Source organism: Melanerpes formicivorus, unplaced genomic scaffold (assembly GCF_026170545.1).
Source record: "Melanerpes formicivorus ecotype bairdi unplaced genomic scaffold, bMelFor1.0.p_v2 SCAF_22, whole genome shotgun sequence".
Classification (NCBI taxonomy): domain Eukaryota; kingdom Metazoa; phylum Chordata; class Aves; order Piciformes; family Picidae; genus Melanerpes; species Melanerpes formicivorus.
This window is the reverse complement of record NW_027142374.1, coordinates 11,389,850-11,413,851: the sequence shown is the minus strand read 5'-3', so window position 1 is coordinate 11,413,851 and position 24,002 is coordinate 11,389,850. Positions and strand designations below refer to the sequence as shown.

Here is a 24,002-nt window from a genome sequence, read left to right as displayed (position 1 = left end):
ATTATGTACAGCAAGAAACTTTTTATGCAGCAGCAAAGACTGCATGAGCATACCCAAGAAAAAGTGAAGCGGGCTAACCTGGCATTCAGGCTGATATACAGGCACAAAATCCAGCCCTTGCAGTGTCAATGACTGCAAGCTGTCATTTTGCTCTAGTTCCACTGCCCTCATCCCACTGGGTATTTGTGTAAAGAGAAAAGCAGAAGCACAGAAATTCACTTATGAAGCTCATTAGCAGCATGCACAGCACAGCACCGTCTGTCATCCTCACTAGTGCTCTGTCTAGGCTGAACTCTCATGCTGTCACCTCAACATCTTCATCCACCGCAAAGAAATACACTCATTATGTCCCCATAGGCAGACGTAGTTGTTCCCCTAGGGACATTGACTGGACTTAGAAAACAGTAACAAAGCTTTCTATGATTTTTTTCCAATAGCTCATGTCAATATTACAGAATTTTACGAGCACAATGCTAGTTTTAATTTTCAGAGTAATTTTTATTACTGTTTCAGTTGTACAATTTCAACATTAGGGAACAATACATAAAGTACAGTACATAGCTTGTGTTGTTCCCAGGTGTTAAAAGTCGTGTGTCAAGGTTCAGGCTGCAGAACAGAGTTCAGCATTTCTAAAATGAAAGCAGGCACACACAATACTATCTTGCTGCTGGATTAGTGCAGTCTTGTTTGGCAAATACAACATTAGGAGCACCACCTGCCATTAGGATACTGCATGTACCAAAGGTTTACTGATGTGAATCCTTAATGTTCTGGCCCTTCTGCTCCTGCAGCGGTTGTTCACATCAGAGAGACCTCACTAGAAAAACACATTAAGCAGTTCACTCCTTGGTTTTCAAAGTTAGTGAAAGGGTACAGCTAGAGAAACACCTCACAAAATGAAACTATAAATCTGATACATGTTTTGCATAGTTCAGTTTGTGTCAGGATAAACTTGGGTCTCTGAATTATTTTTTTGTTCCAGCTTTTGAACGTCTGCTCTGAGCTGAAGAGCTACTCAGAACACAGCCTCATTTACCGTTTAGACCACCTGGGCTCTCCAGATACCTTTCTTCAGTTTCTTTGGTTACCTTCTTCTCCTTAATATCTCTAAGCTTTTAACATCTTTTTTTTTTATTCCTCTTACAGCAATACACTGCTCCAGACATCCATTCCCTTCCCTTTGTCTACTCCTATTTATTTTCTTCATCTTTTCCCTCCAGTCACTTCCCCACTCTCTTCTGTTACTTTTCTCAACATCTCGGGGGCTCTTCCTCATCTTCAACCATTCTGATTTTCTCTTGACACAGAGAAAATGCTACATTCTTCTTATTGCATCCAGTTGCTATTGCTATTTCCAATACCACTCATAAACCCTTTCAAAGCGCTCACATATTTACACATGAATGCAACCCTAATAAATCCAGTTGTTTTATATGCAAGGTGACAGATGAAAATCTAACCCACCACTTTAAATCACAGCTGTAATGAAAAGAGAGCTAACAGAAGGAAACAGAATAAAACCCCTAACATCTCAGTGTGATAGTACACATTGACTTATGTTCCAATTCACTGTCACACTTTACTGTTATAATAATATTAAACAAGCTTGATATCATTTGCTTCCTTAATCTGTTGGTAGGGGTTGTTCTCAATTCCCACTGTTCTCTGCTGAATTCTTTTTAACTAGTGCCTAGCATTTGCCTCCTACCTGTTGACACTGAAATGGGAGATGGAAAAAATTCACATGCATCCCACGTAATGCAGAGGCTGCTGAGGTAAGCACACTTCAAAAACATCACAGGGCAGCCTGGATCACTGTTTATGGCTTGTGCAGCTTTGCAAGCAAGATTTGCACACCTACTGGGTGCAATATGAGAGGTGTTCTTTCTTCACAGTCTCTTAGACTTACTTTCAGTCAAAAGCAAGTGTGTTGTATTTCTGATTGTCTGCAAATTAATTTCTTTTTGCCTGTAATTGTAACATTTTTTCCCTGTTTCTGTTAGTTTTGGGTTTGTTTGCTTTGGGCTTTATTTTTATTTTGTTTTGGTGGTGAAAGTTGAACAGAACAAGCCCCATGTTCGGGAGCACAGGGAGCCAAGCCACGTTTTGCTCCTTTGCCCCAGCCCTTGCCTTGGCAGCAGGTAGGAACAATACCACAAATTGAGATCTGCTCTCACACAGCTCTGCCTGAGCACAGGATACCATTTGGATTTGAAGTCTGCACACAAGCTGATTACTTGCATACATTAAGAACCACTCTGAGTATTCAACTGCACCTCTTTTTTAGTATGGCCTTAGGCTTAATTTTCTGTAAGTTAAAACCTTTAAAAGGAAAATACTTCATAAAAAACACTATACATTTTGAGATAAGCTAGTGCTCATGGAAAGTGCTAGGTTAACCACTTGGAAAGTGCAGTTCTCTACGCAGCCAAAGAACACAGGCAGCAACAGGGGAGGTGCCACCGTGGGGAAGCAGGGGAGGGTAATTAGGCCCTAGTTTGATTCTCTGCTGACATATACACGGATCCCAGTTTTGGAGGTGATGGTTGCAATCTGAGCACCTGTCAGTCACAGCATGACTGCTAGCAGTTACTTAACCTGCCATACTGTACAAACCAGCGACCACTTTTGACTTAATTTCTCCCCTTTTTAGTCAACTTTGAATCATCATCCTTGAGGTAGACGACCAGATATTCCAACACACTTTCCCTGCACCTTTCAGTATCACATATTTCAAGTAAAAAATATCTGTTTTCCAGCACTGTAGATGGCAATTTCACTTTTTCCTACAGTGTCATCCATACTGTATCATGTCTGGAATGATTACGTGTATGTAATTTGCATTATATTTGATGCTTAGCATTTTCAAAGCACATCCAAAAGTCATCTAAATGAGGATTGCAATGCACCCTACAATTAATCCTAGTATATGTTTGTATATAATATATATCTGTATAGTTTTATGGCCAAGTTACAAGCCCCTGAGAACAGAGTTTATGCAGAAACACTGGCACCAACAACTAGTGGATGCAGCTTTGTTTAGATGCAATTAGCATAGGAAGCACCTGAAATTCTTTATATTTTCTATTTATAATAGATTAACTCTTTGGATATTTTTTTGTTTTTTTTTTTAACTATATTAAGAATACATTTGTTAATCTTAACATCCATTGTGGAAAGATTATATTTACACACAAATACATGAGGACTTGATGCTGAAAGGGCAAGAAGGGAAGAAGGTGCTTGATCCTGCACCCTTATATACATGGGTAGTGCCTTCAAATTGACTCCTATTAGTGTGGGTCCCATGTTTGAGTAAATGGTACAGGTTCAGGTCCATAATGCTTTATGCAGGTATGAGTTTGACAAACTCCTATTTAAACTATTTTTTACAAATACATTCTACAGTAACTGTGTCTACAGGCTCAGGCATCCAGCCCTGAGAGAAACATTAAGTCTGCCCCTTGTGTTTTGTAAAATCTGCCAGGTGGGGCACATCTAGGGGTAGCTTTTACAACTCTGCAATCAAATCGACCTGTCTGCCTAGCACAGGACATGATCCCTCAAGCATCCCAGTTTGTGCCAGGCCCCACCATGCCTTTCGCTGATTTTGCTGATTCTAGGACTTGGACAAGTGAGTCTTGGTTAACAGTGAAAGCTTGCTTAAAGTGCAAAACAAGCCAAAACCCAATTCAAAAGAGATTCCCATTTGTCACCAAACTTGTTTGTGTTTTTATATTCACCTACAGATGTTGCTCTTTAAAAAAGAAAGACTTCAGTTCAAGATAACAACCTTATGTCATCTGTGAAAATGAAACTGCAGACTTTTCAGAGTATAGGAGCTTCTTATCTTGGCTACATTCTTCATTAAAGTTATCATCTCCAAACACTGTGAATACAATCCTGGTTTGCAACATATTTTAGAAGACAAACTTAGCATGTTTTGCAATACTTTGACAGTAAAATGGAATTCTTTCCAGGCTGAAAGAATGTGAATTTTATAAGTTAATAATGACAACATTTTTGTAGGTAAAAAGTGCAAATTTGTGTATGTTATCTCCAAGCATCTTACACTGCTACCTACAGGGAATTTTCAAAGCATCCTTCATTTTGATGTGATTTACCAGTTGAATAGTACATTTTGACCAAGAGTCATAAAGTATATTTGACTGCTGCCTCCTGACTGGACAGAAGCAAAGAACACCTTGAAAGGGGAGAAAAAGACAAAAAGAGAACAGGTTACTCTCAGTTTACATTTATGAGAATATTTGAACATTTTTACCCAGAGAGGAAATCCAAGAGAATGCCACACTCCCAAATACAAGGATATACATCACAATTCCATTTGAATCCCATGAGTATCTTTCTAACTGCTTCCTCTACAAGCAGGATCTATATTTTAGAATATTTCTTTTCCTATTTGGAGAGAACATTTTAAAATAATTAACCAGTTTCAGGGCCCCAGTTTTCTAAATGTGCCAATGGAACTAAGCAGGTTTCACAAAGGAGTTATGAAATGGTGCTTTACTTTATTATCCATACTCTGGGGCCTGCAGCGTCTCAAATATTACAGTGCTGAGGGTTTTTTTTCCCCTGAATTGCCTCTGACTTCAGTAGCCTGGGAGGGGCAGTCCTGTAGTTGGGCATTATCAGGGCTGCCTCATTGGCCCTCCTACTACACCTGTGGTGTTCAAGTGTGGCCAGTTGGCAATGTCTGTGTTTGTTATCACTTCTGATTCCAATTAAGGCTGGAATATCCATAGTGAGGTCTTTGTGGGGTAAGGGACCGTATTTGCTTTGACTGGGAATGTGTTACGAAGGTAAGAAATAACCAGGGTAGAAACAAGGTTAAAAACCTTGAATGGTCTTAGAGCTATTATTCATTTTTTTGCTAAATCACTCCACTGTAGTCATCTGTACCTTGTCATTTCTTTCACAGAGAAATTTTAACTTCTGTGCTTTCTTGTGCATAAATACTCCCTCCAGATTTCCTGTTTCAACGGAGCGTAGTTCAATCGCCTTTTCTCCCCAGCCCATGACCTGATTAGATTGAAGATAAGCTAGAGGGGGAAAAAAAACAGAAGAAGAAGAAAAAAAGATTTGATACTATTTAACAGCTGAAAAACTGATTCTTGCCTCATTTTTGCCACTATGGACCCGAAGCATTTCTCTTTGGTAACAATATATTCCAAATTATTTGTATTTTAAGTTTACACAAAAAGCTTTGGAGACAGTAACTAAATTTCAGTTTCCCCTCTCAGACTTCTTTTGTACTCTGAACATAAATCTTAAGTATGCTACTATTGTATATTTTAGAGTCACAAAAGGTTAGAGGAAACCTCTGAAGGGCATCTTGTTTAACCTCTGCCCCCAAAGCACAGCCAAATTAGACAAGGTTACTGGGACCTTGTCCAGGCATGTTTTGTTGGATATTTCACAATCTCTCTGCTGCAGTGCATCACTTCTTTCAAGGTTAAAAACGTTCTAAGGCCTAATTGGAATTTCCCTTGGTACAATTTGTGCCCATTTTGCCTCTCATTCTTTCACTGTACATGTCCAAGAAAAAGCCTTGACTCTGTCTTCTTTATAGCCTCCCATTAGGAAGCTGAGTTTGTATCTAGTACGAAGTTCAGCTTAGTCTGAAACCTAAGTACTTTTGAATCTGAGACTATGACACAATTAATTTGGTGTCCTTAACTATTGTCTTCCCGTTGTGACTATATGCAGTATCTCCAAATCCAAAAGGTGATTCTCCAGCACTGTGGAGGCTTACTCTGTTACTCCCTTTGAATTTAGAAAATAGATAAGAAATCAGAATAGTGAAGAAGGAGTTAACACCATGGATTTCAAATTAGGCACAGTTTCAGTGAAAGCTCTGATTAGTGCATGTATGGGCTTCCAAGGTAAAAACACATTAGTTATGCTCTATTGGTAGTCAATGCTCAGAAATTGTTCTTCTTGCTCAACTATGAACTGTTATTTCATTAGTCTGAGAATTTCTGTGCTCTGAAATGATGTAGAGGGAATGTGTGCATTCGACTGGGTTTTAGCTTCAGTGACCAGCGCTTGCTTGCCTGCCCTACATTATTAGTGTGAGCAATGTCTGTTCCTTCTGTGTTGATATATTTCTCTGCCTAAAAAGTAAACTTTCAGTGAACACTGATACAGGAAGCAAGAGCCTGCAATCCTGCCTTAGAAGGCCAAGAGAAATAAAGGCAACATGCCTGAGTGACTGTCCTTCTAGCAGTTAATTTAATATTAATTTGGAATCCTTGATTTATAACTCTTGTCAGAACAAATGTATGGATAGTACACCTCCCTGAAAATGTGTGGTTTGGCTACAATGTTGTGATTCTCGATCCCTCAGAGTCTACAAATTTCTCCTAAATCTAGTTAGTGTACTTTGAGTTATTCTTTGTTCATACTGAAGGCTGCCACTAGAGCTGAGAGCAAGAAAATTCTTTCCCATTATCCTAGTCATGTGGAAAGAGGAAGAAACCATTCTGTTTGAAAGAAAAACAGCAGTGAGCAACATAGTAAGTGGGAGAAGATAGAAGGGGAGGGGTACTTTCAAAAATCAAACACCCCAAATCAATACATTTTAGAATCTTTTCTTTATGCTTCAGTTCCTAGGCTGTACGACAGGCCTCTGCTGCTGCAGGCTGTGAGGAAGACTCTCATTCACAGTTGTGAATCACTGCAGTGGTGACATGATGAGCACTGGGGCAGTACCTATGCAATGTGCTGCTGGTATCTAAAAAGGTAGGCCCAGACCACACCAAGTAAAGAAGATAAAAATGATAAAAAGATAAAAATTACCTTTTCAAACTTCACTTTTGAGGATGACAGAGACAGAAACACAGAGTAGACTGGAGGGTGGGGATGGTGAGTGCACATATGTAAGCAGCATGAATGCATTCCATGACTATGCTGTTTAGTATAGGTCATACAGACCCAATCCACACTTTTCCACTATCTTGCCTACCACATGAAATCTGCACTGAAGTTGTCACTGTACTGTGTCTGTATCAGCTGTATCCATGCCTTAGGCAGATTTCAATTTGATAGCATCCTTGTAGTTCAGAGTAACAGCTTAAACAGCTCTGTTGCAACCTCTAGGTCATCTAAGATAGGAAGCCCTGGATGGCTAGGCAACTGAATTGCTATGTTCAGAGGAGACTTGATCTTCAGGCAGCATCACAGTAGGAACATAATAAAACAGATGTACCCAGTTCAGCCAGTGATGCTCTGCTAGCTGACACTGAGAACTTGTCAACTAACACTGGCAAATTTCAGTTGAAGTACAAGTAGCACAGAGGCTCATTCTTGTAGCAGAACCAAAAGGTTCTTTCTCAGACTGTATACTTAGGAATAGCTATTTGGAGTCCACTTTCCACCTCAACAAGCTTTAGCTAGGAACTTACAAGGGTGTTTATACTGCAGACAATCCAAATCTGTACTGGTTCTAGCAACCCTAAACTTAGTCCATCTCTCTGGTCCTTTGGAGAGCAGCTCAACAGAAAAGGCATATACTGACTTGGACTGATGTGGTAATATTGCTTAATGTACTGGAACAAAGTTAGTCAGAACTACCTGAAGCTCTCCTCCATCACTCAGACTACAGCGTATCTTAAAAGACCTACAGCTGTGCATGAGCTAACACCAGCATGACTCCCTGGCCACCAAAGAATATGTGCCATAAAGTCAGCACTGCCAAGTGAGCTCAAAATCAGTTTCTTGGCATCATGAAAGCACTAGCAATGCTCCAAACCTGGAGAAATTGCTGAGCCATATTAGATCCATTAACTTCTATTCAGTGTCACTGTCACAATCTAATGATCTCAGTAGCATACTCACAGTTTCAATGAGGCAAGTGCACTTGGTACCACAGAACCCAGGTACTGCTACAGTCTCACTTCTGTTCTTAACCTTTCTTTTCTTCTTTAAACTCTTTCTCTTCAAAAATCCCTCTTCTGATCTCATATACTGAATTTGGCTCAATGCCCTAAACAGTTATCCCCAAGTGACCTCTGCATGAGAACAGAATCAGGGCAGCTTTTAGCAAAATATCATAAAATTGAGCTTGTCTGATTAGTGTTACAGAAATAGGGCAGGAAAGGACCTTAATGCACCTTCTCTTCCATCCAACATCTCTGTGCCACATCAGTATCACTTCAAGTTGTTTGTCTAACTTGACCTTAAGACCTCTAGTAATGAAGACTCCAAAAATTCCCCAGGCAACTGACTCTAGATAAACCAAGAAGTTGAAAATGAACAAATGGAACATGAATTAAGAGCCTGACCCACTTTTGTGTGCCTGAGTCATGCTAGCAAACTCTATTTCATAAAGAGACTGTACTCTGCCTTACTGAATTCCTTTTTGGAGACAGTATATGCATAGATGAAATGAATTTTGCTTCTGTATACATGTTCAAGACATTTGCTTCAAGGCAAGTCTGAAGTTGAGCACAAACAAACAGAGAATAGCCAGTGCTGACTATGCTGACAGTGGAAGGTACCAGCTATTAGAGGCCATACAGACCTTGAGTACACTTCTACAGAACCCTTCTTTGGCCCTTCAGTCAAGCCCAGTATGCTCTATGAAACCACAGCTTGTATTGGTTCCTCGCTCTTTGGGGAAAGCATGTAAAGTCATCTACTCTAAGATGTATGGAAGAGAGACATACATCTTGAGGATTGCAAATAGAAAAAACTCACAGATACCAGCAGTGTCCTGTGATGTAGCAAAGCTTGTTTCCACTGAAAAGCAGCCTTGAGTTCTCAAGTGGTGCTCCTGACCACTGCTTAGGGACTGATCAGCTACTTGCATGTACTTTTGACTGTCCGTGCTATAAAACTTACTGCCCCAAAGCTGAATAACTTTGGATAGGAAAGTGAGGAAGGAGTCAGTAACTTCTCTTGTGCAATTGTTATTTCTGTTTCCTGGCTATTTTACTTCCTCCAATCACAGCTGCAGAAAGCTTTCACTAAATGAGAGAGGCTAGAAAAAAGAATCAAGAAGGAAAACAACCTAAAGCTGAATAAAGTCACAAATGGACAAATTAAGAAACTGGCCACAGAAGGCAGGTGTTGTTCTGCTATAGGTTTTGGTTAGATAGCACTGGACAAAAGGCTAACACATACAGCTCCCTAACTACTCCAAGCAAGCTAGGAATAAATGTTATGACTAAATCTTTTCTTCTGAACAGTTATATTTCTCTGCAGCTCTGTTTCAAAGGTTCTCTGCTTCCAACTGTTCACTCCTTTGTAATTTTCCAGTAGAACAAATAGCCCATCCCAGAAGCGGTATCTGGGGTGACAGTTTCCTTGTTTGAATGCTTTTTGCAGCTTCTTGGGGCAAAAAAAGAAGTGTACAGGAGATCTGACCAGCAAGAATCATTTAGGTACAAGCAGGCATTTTCTATGCACGAGCTGGAGAGCAGCTGTTTCAAGAACCGGTGAGCATGCTGCTAGAGGACCGAGGCAGTAATTCAACCACCTTTTGGTAATGCTGCCTGTTTCTCTACATGACATCCCTTTTGCTTCAACTGTATACACAGCAAAGGAAATAAGGACTTCTATTGATTCCCCACTCTGGGAATATCCAGTTTTGTGCCAGCCCCTCAAAGACTACACACTGTAAATAATTCATTAGTCACACACAAGGACAAAAGTGCTCCCAAATCTTATTAACTTGATGTTTCTTAAACCCTTTTTAAATCCTGTCTTATAGAAAGAAAATATTACAGCTATATTTGTAGATAGCCCTAACATATGTGAAATACCTTTCAGATTAAACATAGATTGAGTACTTGTACAATTTTAATTTCCCATAGGATTGAAGTTTCCTTTCTTCAATTTCTTATTAACAGATTGGTCACAGAGGTCCCAACTTAAGGACTATGAGAGCAAGTTATATTTAGATTCCCTGCCCTAAATCCATCAGTTATAACACAAACTGATTTTTATTGTTTTTGGTAGTCAAGACATTCTTACCAGCTACAGAAGTTCTTTCAAAGTAATTGTTTAAGAAATCAATAAGTAAGCAGAGTAACAGAGTACTCTAGGTTAATGCAAGACCTTGCTATCTCTGAAATGCAGAGAGAGAAAAATCTGAGACTTTAGGAGCTCTGATACAGATCTGGAAATTCTAGGAGAATGGGATCTCTTTATGAAACTCTCAAGTTCCCCTAAGTATGGCCATGGAAATAACAGTTATTCATGCTTCTCTTGTAATAGTTAATGTTTTTGTCTGGAGCCAGGAAGTTCAAATGATCAAGAAAATAAACAGGAGCTAGTGAGAACAATAATTGAAGTAGTAGTTAACAGAGCTCTTGTTTAAGGTTTGAGTTGTGTGGTGAGTTATAGGTTAGGATAATTTGGTTTTAGTGGAAATGTGATGGCAATCAGAAATCAACTGAATCTGCAATTTGACAATTTCCATTCCAAAGCAGTCTATTTCTGAGATATCAGAAGTGCTGCAGCAACAGCAGAAACACTAGGGTTCTCAAGCTAACATTAGAAAATTGTCAAACAACTGAGAGGGGTTGTTTGGAGACTGCTTCTCTTCAGAAGCACAAACAATGGAAGACATATGGAGGCAGACAGCTTTCCTTCCAGAGAAAGCCTAGAGTCTTGTTTTCTGAGCACTGGGAGAAGCTCTACAAAGAGCTCACTGTTTATTCAGCACTCCAAACCATTTCATTTAACTCACCCTCTGCTTCCTCAGCAAGACATCTCATTATACTTGCCCTAGCTGCCTGTCCCTGAAGGGGCACCACCTTCCCATCTGGTGGTGCTTATTCCTTTAGACTGACTACACAGAAAATGCAAACTACTCACACAGAAAAGACTCCTAACATCCATATAGTAAAATTCACCATACAGTATGCCACCCACAGAAGCACCTTCTCCATCCTCTTCCTAATTAACTGCCCCAAAACACTGTAACAAAAACGCTGGGCAATTTCATCCTGATAGCCTGCCATGCAAATGATTATCATAGCGGTGTGCTAAAGAACAGGAGAAACAGCTTCATCAGCACATGGAAAGGCAAATGTCCAAATGGCATTCCTTCTATTAAGATGTAATTGACCTTGAGAAACTGAGACTATCACGCCTAGCCACATGTATACTATACTGAAGGATGTTCAAATTCAAGTAATTAACTGGCACAAAAGATCACATATTCAGCTGGTCCAAAGTGGTGAAGCTTTACTCACTTCAATGCCAGCTGGGTAGTGTGCACAGAAATTTTTACTGAAATTAAGGCAGTGTGATTTCCAGGTTACAAGAGTGCTTTACAAACCTGTCTCTCCTATCTGTGGGCTTGATGATTCAGTACTGTCAGCTACATTAGGAAGAAGGACTTAAGCTGTCTCTGATCCACTTCTGAGACATTCCTGTAAACTTTATCCTGATTAAGTGAAAAAGCTTTGAGAGCAATAGGTGCCCAGTGACACAAATTGCTTATTTCCAAGCAGAGCCACAGATCTATGTGACTTGCAATATCCCCCTTTCTCAAAAAGGATGTAAGGAAGCCCTTTGTTCCTTGTGTAGCATCCATCTTTGGAGCACAGCATCTAATAACACTGACACTTTAGGACACAGCTTATAGTAAGAGTAATACAACTAGAAAAGGCTGTAATAGTTACAAATAACATCCGTGGTTTTAAAAATATTAAACATGAGATTAGGGTTAACCTCTGGCAGGACACTTGTGTAAATGCAGCTGATTCTCAAATTGCTTCTTCTCAAAGCAGGAAAAAAAGTTCTAACCAATGAAGTATACGTGGGAAAACAAAGGAGAGTTTAGGTCTTTATGAAAATCACATGCACACCATGAGGGTTTTGCACTTTGAAGGAAATGTTCATCTTAAGTAAGCTTGCTACTTTTAGTAAAGCCTAAGGAAGCAGGTCCCATAATGACATGCTTCTTGAAAGCTGCTGTCTCCTTCAGATAGCACACATCAATGCAGCTTTCTGTTACATCCATTCATTAGAACTCTTCTTACCGTGGCTGAGCAATTGCTTTTTGATTACTGATCATTCTGATGGTGTTTCTAACATCAATTCAGAGGGGATGTAAAATTTCAACGTATCAAAGACCACTAGATAGTCTATGAAAAATGGAGAATTGACTTGATGCATTTTAATTATGCCCTGTAGCTCTGAATATGGGCTGAAAATTGGAGACAGGGCTATTATTCAGTGAAGAGAAAGAAACACTGTATAGTTAGCTCATAACCTTACACCTGTTTTTTGAATCTGAAGCAGTCTTGCTGCTGAATTTGACTGAAGTGATGCAAACCCAAGTTGTCTTGTAGCTATTTGTGTTTCAGAGGGGGCTTCTTGTTGGAAACCCTCTACAAATGTCAAACCTGGCATTTACCCAAGGCAGTTTTTTCTACTGATTGTAATGGACTTTTCTTCAAACTACCCAGCTAGAAGCAAAAGGAGAAAGGTGAACATCCCACGTTTTTCACTCTGGCATCCAGTTTTGGCCAAGCTAATAATAAGCTTTCCTATAGTCTAAGTGTCTTGGGCTTGTTTTGGTTTGTTTTAAGAGGACTAAGCCAGAACATAAATTAAAAGCAACAAATAAAAAAACCAAAAATCTGCCTCTGTTGTTCTTGGTTTGCCCTACACTGTGAAGTCTTCTGGGGAAGATGAAACAAACAGGTGTCCTGGCTACAATAGAATCAGAAACTCTTCTTGCAAAGCCAACTGCAAGCGTGGAGAGAATCATTATTAGAAATGCCCTGGGCTGGCAACACTGTGAATTTGAAGTGATAGAGTTAAGGGCCCGTTTGACAGCACTTACAAACCTCTCCTCTAACTGACCCCTCCATAGCTGTGAATGTTTAGATAAAATGCTAAGGGCTATGAACAATCAAAGCAGGAAACAGGCACCTTATTTCTCTCTGTAGTGCAAGTAATTCCCTCTGTGAGAACTGCTGGTAAGCTGCATCCTCAGTGACGTTTGGCTGTATAGCCAATAAACAGTGATGATGCAATAAACAGTGTGACAAGAATGCAAACTATGATTGAAAGGGAAGACCCTGTTGCAATCCTTGGCTGTCTTAACACAAACATATGCAAATCTGTTTACTCTAATTTGGTCAGAGGTTGCTTTAGTACCATACAACCCCTTCCATATGGATACAAAGAAGTCAGGCTTCATGCAGCAGAACCTTGCATTTAATGAAGTGCTAGTTTTCATACATACCTACAGATGCTGGCATTTCTCCCCACTGTAAAACAGTCTCCTTTGTGAAGTGCCCATATATATCAATGTAGATGCCTTCATCTTCGTAGGTGAGCAAAAGCTCCATGCCGCTGGTGTTCGGGAGGATGATAATGGCATGTGGGCGAATAGTCCCCTGGATCTAGAAACATATTTTACTAAGATTTATAGCAGAAAATGGACTGCAATTTTTAGTGACTACATCAATCTAACTACCTTGACAGAGCAATAAAAACTAGCTCATGGCTCATGGAAAGTGAAAGAAATGCCTGTTTTCAGAAAGGCTGTGTAGTTTGCTAGCTAGCCTCTGAAACAGGCTTTCTCCCCTCCTCCCCAGTGTGAATGTGACGGTAGGCTTGCAAACAAATCAGCATTCAATATTTCACTTTACATTTACCAGTATGAATTAGTATCAAGAAGCCATGGAGCCACTGAGACACAATAATATTTACTTACTTGCTCACAAAACACTTGCATTATAGAACGAGAAGAAAAGTGAAATAAATTTCAATTCACAATTATTTCAGAAGATGGAGGAAGGACAAAAGCTTGCAGGAAATCAGTGCTTTCACTTTCCATGATGCTTCCCTATCCCCCAACTCACAAGCTAAAAATCTGTGAATTTAACAATATTTACTGCAAGTTCAGAAGTTACCTGGACCTCTCAAATACGAGCCAATCTCTGTCCTTCCCTTCCCACAGCCTTCACTAAACAAGTTCCCCGTTTAGATGCTGTTCAGCACACACTTTCTGCATGCCACAGGAGCAGTGCACTTCACGCACACACATTATTTTAACAGCTGTTCAATGCACCAGAATCTCTCCCAGAAGCCAAGATATCCCAAGTGAAAAAATAAAGTATGCACCCATGAAGGGGGGGTTTTATGAAAGCATTTTTATAAGAAAAAGAGGAAAAAAGGGGAAGAAAAAAAAAACAATAGGAAAAAAACCCAATAAGAAAACATTTCCTTGTTTAAATCACTACTCCAACCAGGATGTTAAATAGTAAATGACACCACTGCAATTAATATTTGTCTAGGAAGCACATGACTGGAGGTTCACATCATTTTCACAAGCCAGCAGCACATACATTTATGCACACGGCAAGGGCACAACGAACAGTAAAAGAAGCACTGAAGCTGTACTTGCCCAACTGAACACACTCAGGCCAACCACTTGACTCCGTGCCTCCGCAACAACTATCCGCAACACTAGAACAGGTATCCAGAGCCGCAGAGCAATTTTAATGCGTTGCCTTGGTACTCGCATGAGCGATCGAAGCAGGTAAGAGATGAAGAAAGAGGTGGGGAACCAGGAAAAGAGGCTACCAGAAAGCAAGAGTATCTAAAGTCAGCCTGTTAAAGTCTAGTCTGTTGCCACCACAAAGCTCCTTCCGAGAATTATCCGATTCTAGCAGATGCTCTTTAGAATAATAAAACGCCAAAAAAGACAGAGGCACTGTAGGAGCAGATTTATTTCAGGTCTAAGACTCGAAAGGGAGAATTTATTTTTAGTACTTGCTAACTTTTGGTTGAAGAGTGCAGGCAAATGAAGTCAGTCTTAAAGGTGCCCCACATATTCAGGGCAGTCACCTGGGAAATCTCTCTCATCAGATACATAATTATGTTTGCAGCCTGTTGAAAAACTGAAGCCTCTAAGAAGGTTCACTTTTTTCTTTGCCTTTCTTATCTTGGGCAATTATGCTAATGATCTTTTTGACAAGTCATTATTCACCTTGCTTAGCAACCAGCTTTCAGGGATGCTATGCAGGCACCACGCTTGGATTTAAAAACTGACGTGGATCTTTCCATCATTGCATAGTTAACAAAGCTGCTAATTGTCAGATTAAGTAAGCCCTCTGAGAAAACAAATATTAAGCACCTTAAAAAAATTAACACAGAAGTAAACAAGGGATTCAACAGTTTGTTTGGAACTGCTACAAAAGTTACTTGTAGTTAACAGGAATATAAACAGCCATCCTCAAACACGGTGTCCATCAGAAACAGGCCTGAGAGAATTGGAGGGCTGTCACTTGTCAGGGCAGCAGAGTGATCATGTGGCTTGCCCAGGAGGTGTGGGGTTTCATTGGGTTTGAAAACATGGGAGAAAAAAGTAGAGAAAAATAACAGAAGAAAATAAAAGGGTTCGAGGCACAGGCTGCAACATGCAGAACCGGGATGAGATTTCAGATCTCCTGAATGCAACTTTGGGACACACTGCCTTGGGATACAAGGATGCCATGGCACCCAGATGAGGTAACCCTCAGCCCCTGTGGAGCTCTGTTGACTTCAGGGAGGTTTTCAAGTGTGCACACTTGATTCCTTGCCAGAGCCCCCCCAGAATGGAATCAAGGGAGCCTGCTAGTTTCCTAGACCTAAGCCCCAAGTTTCTCTGACTTTTGGGACTCTCAGCTTTGAAAACAACTATCTAGAACAGCTAAAAATTAAACAGGATTAAAACCATAGCACAGACTTCATGTTGGACAGCCCCATGCCAGTCATTAACTTCAGGGGAATTAACTTTACTGTTATCTGACTTTATGCAGGAATGCAGTGATCACCATCACCTCAATGAACAGATCTACAATGCAATATTTACCATCATCCTGAAATCAACACTTTTATGCCACCTTCTTGGCAATCTAATGAGAAAATCCTGAGGAAAAGGGAAACACTATTTTGAATCTAAGGACTGATTTCACAGGCAACTGAACGATAAGATCAGGAAGTTTATTTGGACTGGAAGTTGGGCCTTTTCAAAGTTCTGACTGTAAGACAAATCACATTTTATACACAGAGCCTGGGTCTGTGATCATGTGAAACTAATGCAACTTTGCTCCATAGTAAAGAAAGAGAGGTTATTCACAGGTGCACACATATACCTGGCTCCTCCAGCTACAGGTACTCAGCAGTGCCAGGGTAACGTGCTTGCAGTGGATCAAGATCAAAATGTTGCAACAGTTGTTGAAATCCAGGCCAAATTTCAGCTCAATTCAGTGATAATTTAATCAGCTCGTTAGCAGGACTGAACAGCACAGTGGCAGATTGTAAGAGTCACCTATATTCATGTAGATATTATTGTGTCTTTGATTGCTTAAGAAGTCTTAAATTCCCAGGATAAATCAGTTAATAATATTTCTGTTCATACTACAGGCTGGCATTAAACCATTGATATTCTAAATGTGAGAAAAGCCTTTTAACAAAGCTTCTGTGTTATAGAAGTATGTGAAAATTGGTTTTCTATTAGCAGGCATACAATAATCATTCTCTTACCCTGTCTTTTGAAATACAGCACAACTCTTAAGCTGATCATTAGCAATCTACAGCCCAAAGAACAGAGGCATGTATGTAATTTTTTGGGAGCATCTTACGTGTGTTGGAAGGTACAGGTCATACACAGATCCAGAGTCCACATCGATGGCGTGAAAGCCTACTAGTGAGCCATATATGACTTTTAATCTTTGTCCATTCTCAACAGTCAGGTCAACTGACAGTGGTTTGTGATGAAGTGAGGTAAAGGACTGGAAAAAGAAAAATACACTTATGGAACACAGTAAAGCTGTTGGTTCATACATTTAAACATAGGACCTTAAGAATTTAAATAGCATGTAAGCAGCTAAGTATCCTTCATCCACTGAGTTGCAAGGAGAGCTGGGTAACTCACTTCTGTTTTGCAAAACACCCAGATCCTAGAAAGTAGGCAAAAAGGAGGCTGAGCATCATCCACACTGAATTTTCTTCCTTTTTGAGGGAAATCAGCCTCAACTTTGCGAACTCTAATGTACATTTTGGCACAGCACTGAAACAAGTTACTCAACAGATTCATGGCTGTTACAGTTTTATGCCTGCCAACTCCAACGTATGTTCTAATGAGCTACTTTTTTCTTTAAAGGAACACTTACATTTTCATTAACTAGAAATAAATGTTATATAAAGCAGCAACTAGGCAAGAGTAGATGAGAGACAGTGATACATCTGAAGTGAAGCTTCACTTACCTTAAAAGCCATGAATTTGTGATAAGGCTTTGGAGCCCAAGCATAAACCTCCACTGAGTTTTTCAAAGCAATTACAAGGAATTTGATTCTCTCGTATTTGACTGTAATACAAGAACAATTCCTTAGGTACCAGACAGACATTTTCATCAAAGGCCATCTCATCACATGAAATAATTTCAATGCTCTACTTGTAGAGGTAAACATTATCCAGCAAGGGAAGATAATGGATTCTGGACATCAATGTTTAATAACACTGGTGACAACAGCTTGACTGAAAACCTATAATTCATTTATTCTCAGTGAAGCCAGATGACTGTTGACAACATTTATATATTGCTTTGTAAATATCTATAAATAAAACAATAAAATCTTAGTAGTCAGAAAGAAAAGGTCTTGGCCCTGCAAGCTAAGCCAAGCTACTTTAAATGTGAACACACACCAGCATTGCTGGTTGTGAATAAGCTGCTTTTGCTGCTTGTTGGCTGAACAATTTTGTTCCTCTCTGCAGGATGAATTTCCATTTCACCGTTCATGCGTGGGGTTAAATCCCCACGTGTTAGAGTGGGTGTAGGACTCCCATGCTTCTGAGATGAGTAAGCATTGAAGAGATGAACAATTTTTCTAAGCTGATTAAGGTCATGCTGAGTCCAACAAAACTACATGAAGAGAGAATACATCATACATTGAAAATCAAGGCTTCTTTGGACACTCTGTTTTCACTCTGCCAGAGACAAGCATTTACCTTGGAAACACAGCACTAGGGTATCGCATCCCAACCCTACTCAGGGTCTACTCCAGGTGTTATGCTACTAAAGGGTCACTTTCTGAGGGAGCATGCTAGTTTAAGACAGCCTGCTCTTACAAGCAAGCCTCCTCAACCTGGTCAACCCTTGCTGCTTACAAAAGGAGCAGTTCACACTGTCCAAGCATATAGAAGAGGCATGAAGCTTGAATTAGAATGGACACTGGTCAGGAAAATCTCACATAGGCAGATAAAGAAAAAATAAACTCCAGCAAGACACAGAACATCACTTCCTTTTCCTCTTCTACCTGGACAAATAGCTGTAAAACCAAAGGTCAAGATAGAAGCAGATTCATTAAGAGAAGAACAGCAGCAGCTGTTTTGCCACAGAAGTAAGAGTGGCTTGTCATATGTAAACAACGAATCTCCTACCAAATGTTTGCCTATTTGTTTTTTCCTGTTTATAAAACATACCAAACCAAAAGATGTGCAACTGAAGTGGAATATGTGGGTGCTTAGCTATAATCACAAGGAAAGTAACAACACAAATCTGTTTCATGTTGTCTCTTGGATTTAACCCTTGTTGGTTTCAATGCCATGAGATATAAAACAAAAACAATACCACCACCACCAAAAAAAGGTAGTCAAACAGGGTATTTGTGAGAACTCAGCCACCTTGCTGTCTCCTGTGCTCCTCTGAACCATTTCTCTATTGGGCTCCGTGAAGAGTTGCACTTTGATACACCATTTTTCACCAAAGCAAAACCTGCACTCTATGTATCACACCTCCTCATGCAGTTAAATGACTGAAACTATCCCAGTACTGATATTCATCTTAAAGAATGAACTGCCTGGATCAAAGCCAAATCAAAGCAAGATGGTTTCTCAATTGCTATGGTACCATTTCTAGTGTGTATTTTAAACAAAGGTCTATTTATGTCTTTTATGATCCCAAGACAGAAATGGGCTGTAGCACATCCAATCTGATGTACCTATGAGCTGTGACAAATATGATTTACTAGCACTCTACTAGTCCAGCTTCTTAACAGTTACTCAGGACCAGGAGGGAAGCAGACTAGCATGGAGCTAAAAATCTTACATAACTACAGAACTTCTAAAACACTGAGTGAGCAACACACCAGGGTGGACACTCCCTTCTTCCAGCCATCAGAGAGAACATTCATAACATCATCTAGTAACTGCTGCAAGAAAAGATGCTACCCGGAATGACAGAGAGTAAAGCATCTGCCATGTAAAGCAAGGAGGTCTGAAAGAACTCGGAGATACTCAGTCCAATAAGATCCTGAAACAGGGCTGAAGGAAAATGTCAGGGGTATGAGATGCAAAAGGAGGACTGAGCAGCTTTTCAAGGAGAAAATAAAAAGCCCTTACCGACTTTGTAGTGTACGCAGCCTTCCAGGTCACCCACTGACACCCAGCCCTGCCGCTTCTCCACCTCTGGGTCATTGCGCAAAATTTTATTTCTCAGCCAGGATAAGTAATACACCCTCAGCTTGTTCTTCTTGCCTGGGATTTGGAGAAACAGACAGACACAACATTTTAAACTCACTGAAGTATCAGCTCTCCCCTGCTTAAAAAACCCCTGCAGTTTTTGTGACCCTGAATAGAGCAGGTCTCTGTGCCTAGTCAAGGAGACAGGAGAAAAGCCCCGTGTGATGGTGGCACACATGAGGGAGCTGGAACATGAGCAGTCCTATGGCATTTAGCGTGTGCACTTACCTTGTGGCTCAAGCTCCATGCAAGATTTTAACACCTGAATCAAATCTTTCCCTCAGGACAAAGAATAGGTCTCTATATAGATCCTGTGTAATCAGAAATAATCACACTATCTGGCATTTACTCTTTGATATGGAGGAAGGAACACAGGTATGGCCTACAGTGGCAATTTTGAGTAAGTGATTCATTTAGTTCTAATTAACTGAAAATCTTCATTAGCAGTAGCTGTTTTCTTTTGGATGCCTTTCCAAGTGAAAATCACTTTGTCATCTTTCATCTCAATCAGTCTTGGTGTTGCTGTAGTTTGTAAATACATACGGTCACCACCGGTCTGAGATCACAGCTTAGTCTAAAGAGAAGGACTGTGTAGGACCCTATCACAAAACCTGTACCTGCCAATGCACAACAAATGGCTCTCAACACTGCCTACCATGGAGAGTCTGGCTTGGAAACAAGGAACTGTCATTCTTTCCTAGACCTGACCTTGTTAAGTACAAAGCATTCTTTGAGACCACACACATCCATGGGGCATAAGGGCCTCGGTACCTTGCTGGACAGAAGCAAGCTGTTTGTCAGCAGAGGTTGAAGATACACCTCCATTTAATGCTTTCACAGATGCTTTCACACTATGGATCATGCTCCTGTTACTGCTCATACCTCTTGTGAAACACAGAATGAGGTTATTTAATGGTATTTTAGTGTTATTGTTAGATAAATGCTCACCCACTATAGAAAGAAGCAAAGAGACTGACAAACTATAACTTGCTGAGAACCAGTTAATTTTGAAGATATGAAAGACTTCATACTTCCTACAAAGCCTTTTACCCATTAACCAGGTAATGAACTATCCCAAAGCCTCTCTAAAACAGGAATGTAAATGTTAAAAATTCAAGAGAGTTTTCCTATTAACAAGAATAACTACCCTGTGATTTTCCTTAAAAGGAAATTCTTCAACCTAGTTCATAACTTCATTCTTCTTTTTAATTGCTTCCAAACCCAACATAGGTCAGATACTTTTAGATGCTGAACTAACCTGATATAGTAATTAGCACATTGAGTCCTTCCAGAACATCCATTTGCTGGAATCGTCTCCTTGTTATCAGTGTATAAACTCTTCCTTGCCCACTTCTGTCCAGCAGCCACAATCCATTCTCTGTTCCCACCAGTAAATTTACTCCTGTGGATACACAGAAACAAACCACCCCAAACACATAAATCCCCTCATGATTCTGAGGCCACCGAGTGTTCATTGTTTTGTGAACGGATTCACATGTATTCTCACCTAATGATACCTGATCATTTCTCTGTTGCTCTGTGGATGACCTCCAGGAAAATTTAAACAAAACAAAAGACTCTCACTATTAAAGTCTTTACCTATCACAACATTAATATCACAGTATAACTTAGGTTGGAAAGGACCTCAAGGATCATCGAGTCCAACCTATCAACACAGACCCCATGACTAGACCATGGCACCAAGTGCCATGTCCAATCTCCTCTTGTAACTTGGAAGTTGCTCATGTAACTTGGAAGTCAGTGTTAATTTCAAGAGAAAGGAAAATGCTTTGTGAACTCAAACTTTCCAGGTCATCTTGGTATGTGAGTATGAACACTGCAGAAGTCTCAGTCCAGCACCACTCTGCTGGCAGCACAGGGGAGCCAACTAAACAATCTAAGAGACCCCAGGAGAAAAACCCCAGTAAATCTCTTTCCCTAAACACAGGACTTAAATCACAGTAGGCCTAAACTTGTGGGAAGAAGGGCTACTGTTATGTTTGATTGAAAACAGTGTGGTTTGTGAGAATGCTTTCAAATACTAAATTAAAGTGAATCCACCTGAAACCCAGCTGCTCCCAAGGAAGTGAAGGCTCCAGTGGGTTGCTGTTGTCAGAGGATGTTCAGCTGGCATGACAGCTACCTTTCCTAATCGGTAGGTTCTAAAGAAACACCATGAGGTATCTTGCTGTAACAAGCAACCTCCTCTGCTAGTAATGCTCTGACAAGTACTTGGTGCTCTTAAGCCTCAATGCACATTTAATTACAGACCTTACTACGCAGCTCTGTTCTTAATTTAAAACCTTGAACTCCTACAAATACGCATACTCAAAATCTGTGAAGTTGTAAACTGGAAATCCACACAGCATCCTGGGGTGCATCAAGAAAAGTATGTCCAGCAGGTCTAGGGAGATTCTCCTCCCCCTCTCCTCTGCCCTGCTGAGGCCACACCTGGAATACTGTGTCCAGTTTTGGGCTCTCCAATTCAAGAGACAGGGATATGCTGTAAAGAATCCAAATGAGAGCTACAAAGATGACTCCAGGACTTGAACAGCTCTCCTATGAAGAAAGACTGAGAGACCTGGGGCTGTTTAGTCTTGAGAGGAGAGGGCTGAGAGGGGATCTTATCAACATCTGTAAGTATCTGAGGGGTTGGTGTCAAGATGAAGGTGATGGTCTCTTTTTGGTGGTGCCCAGTGATAGCACAAGGAACAATGGGTACAAACTGGAACAGAGGAGGTTCCACCTCAACATGGGGCGACACTTCTTTATGGTGAGGGTGACAGAGCACTGGAACAGGCTGCCCAGGGGGGTTGTGAAGTCTCCCTCTCTGGAGACTTTCAAAACCCACCTGGATGCATTCCTGTGCAGCCTACCCCAGGTGATCCTGCTTTGGCAGGGGGGTTGGAATCCATGATCTCTGGAGGTCCTTTCCAATCCCTAACATTCTGTGATTCCTTTGGATAATGTTTCATCTACTTTCCATTTCTATCATTTTCCATTCCAGACACAAAAGTAAAAGGCTGGGTGAGTCCAATATAATGCACCTGTTCTTCTGAAGTAGAAAGACGGTTAAAACAACTCAAGAGCTTAGCTAGTGTGAGGCTGGGACAAGGTCTACAGCTGCTGGAAACTGGTCTGACTACACTCATCTTGATTTTACAGTGAAGCTGACCCTGTGAAAATGGTGATTCAGAAAGTTTCTGAGTAAGCACTGACAGCAGGAACTAAGGAAGCCAAACTTTTGGAAAGACTGACACCTGATCTGCTGCTTCAGATTCTTGGAATGCCTAACCCACAGGACAGCAAAGGCCTCAGTTTTGCATTTTTTTCTACTGATGGAAGGCTTAGTGTGATCAGCTGTACTCGTATGCAGCTAAGACAAGAGTAATTATCATGAGCCACGTAAGTTACTGAAACATTTGCAACTTTGGGCTCTTCCAGCAAGCACAGTTTCAGTTTGGTGCTTGGTCAAAACATATTCTGGTGCACAAAATGCTTTGCATCTGTAAGTCATCTGTTTGCCATCTTCCACCACAGAGGCAGTGCCATGTGGGTGACGCAGGTATCCACCCAGTGATCTGCTCCAGGACTTTCTGACAGGAGAGGCGCAATACAACTGTGCATCTGCCTTGTATATTCTGCCAGCCTCTCCTTCTGCTGCCTTGCCTCCATACACATGCCCAGATGCTACTGAGCTTACCCCATAAAGCGGCACAAAGGACCTCTGAGTTGAATTTCTTCTTGTATTTACGGATTTCTGGACTGTCACTCTGGGGGCGGATATTGGTTGGGTTGACGTTGACAACGGAGCCCTTCCTTGCATTTTCTCTCCTGACAGGCTCAGGTTTTGCACTGGATGCTAGAATGAAAGACACATGCAATCATGAAAAATGTGAGTGTTTGGCTGCATCTCACATTTGACCAGTCAGAATAAAAGGAACCCCAGAGAGGTAAGAAAACACTTCAGGAGCATTGTATAGCTGGAGGAAAAAAAAAACCCACACATCTGGAAAATTCTTCTGGCATTCCTGAGTAAGCTCCATGATAACACAGCAGCAGAGCAGAGCAAACCACAAGGGCAGAAACAGTACAATGAAAATTCACAGCAATGTAGAGTTTCAGTTTCTGGAGATGTTAGTGGCAGTTTTCATTTTGAAGCAACAAACCCTTCCCACTCCTGAGAACAAAAGAAACCAGGAGTGGCATTTTATGAGGAGTGTAAAACATACTCACGAGAACTACAGGAAGGTCCTACTGGGCTGGTGGGAGGAGTGATTGGCAGAAGTCTAGGGTCTATGAATGAAGTAAATGATGTTGTAGATGATGTACTGCTCTTTGAAGGTGTGCCTTCAGTGCACGGAGTCTACAAGGGAAAACAAGAGCTGCTTCAGGGAGACAATGCCAAAAGAGCAGACAGCACACAGGTTCAGAAGAAATGGCATGTGGCATACTTAGAAATGATGAGCAGTCTTAAAGCAGTAGATAAATGGTACAAATTCAGTGA

The 24,002-nt window shown here is 40.7% G+C and overlaps 1 protein-coding gene across 3 annotated transcripts in view; it reads right to left on the bottom strand.

Annotated features, from left to right (window-relative positions):
* Positions 1–24,002, bottom strand: part of NRK (Nik related kinase) — a 105,185-nt gene that overhangs the window by 1,253 nt on the left and 79,930 nt on the right. For 2 of the 3 annotated variants that reach the window (XM_068152168.1, XM_068152170.1), the window contains 9 exons: positions 23,732–23,861; positions 23,199–23,357; positions 20,754–20,897; positions 19,376–19,510; positions 17,242–17,342; positions 16,617–16,766; positions 13,229–13,388; positions 4,921–5,060; positions 478–4,204 (listed from right to left, as the gene is read on the bottom strand). In XM_068152168.1, the coding sequence (XP_068008269.1) occupies positions 4,121–4,204; positions 4,921–5,060; positions 13,229–13,388; positions 16,617–16,766; positions 17,242–17,342; positions 19,376–19,510; positions 20,754–20,897; positions 23,199–23,357; positions 23,732–23,861 (1,203 nt within the window). In that variant the 3' untranslated portion in view covers positions 478–4,120. Of the gene's footprint in view, positions 1–477; positions 4,205–4,920; positions 5,061–13,228; positions 13,389–16,616; positions 16,767–17,241; positions 17,343–19,375; positions 19,511–20,753; positions 20,898–23,198; positions 23,358–23,731; positions 23,862–24,002 lie in introns of those variants that run through there. The other variant, XM_068152169.1, reaches the window with a different exon arrangement.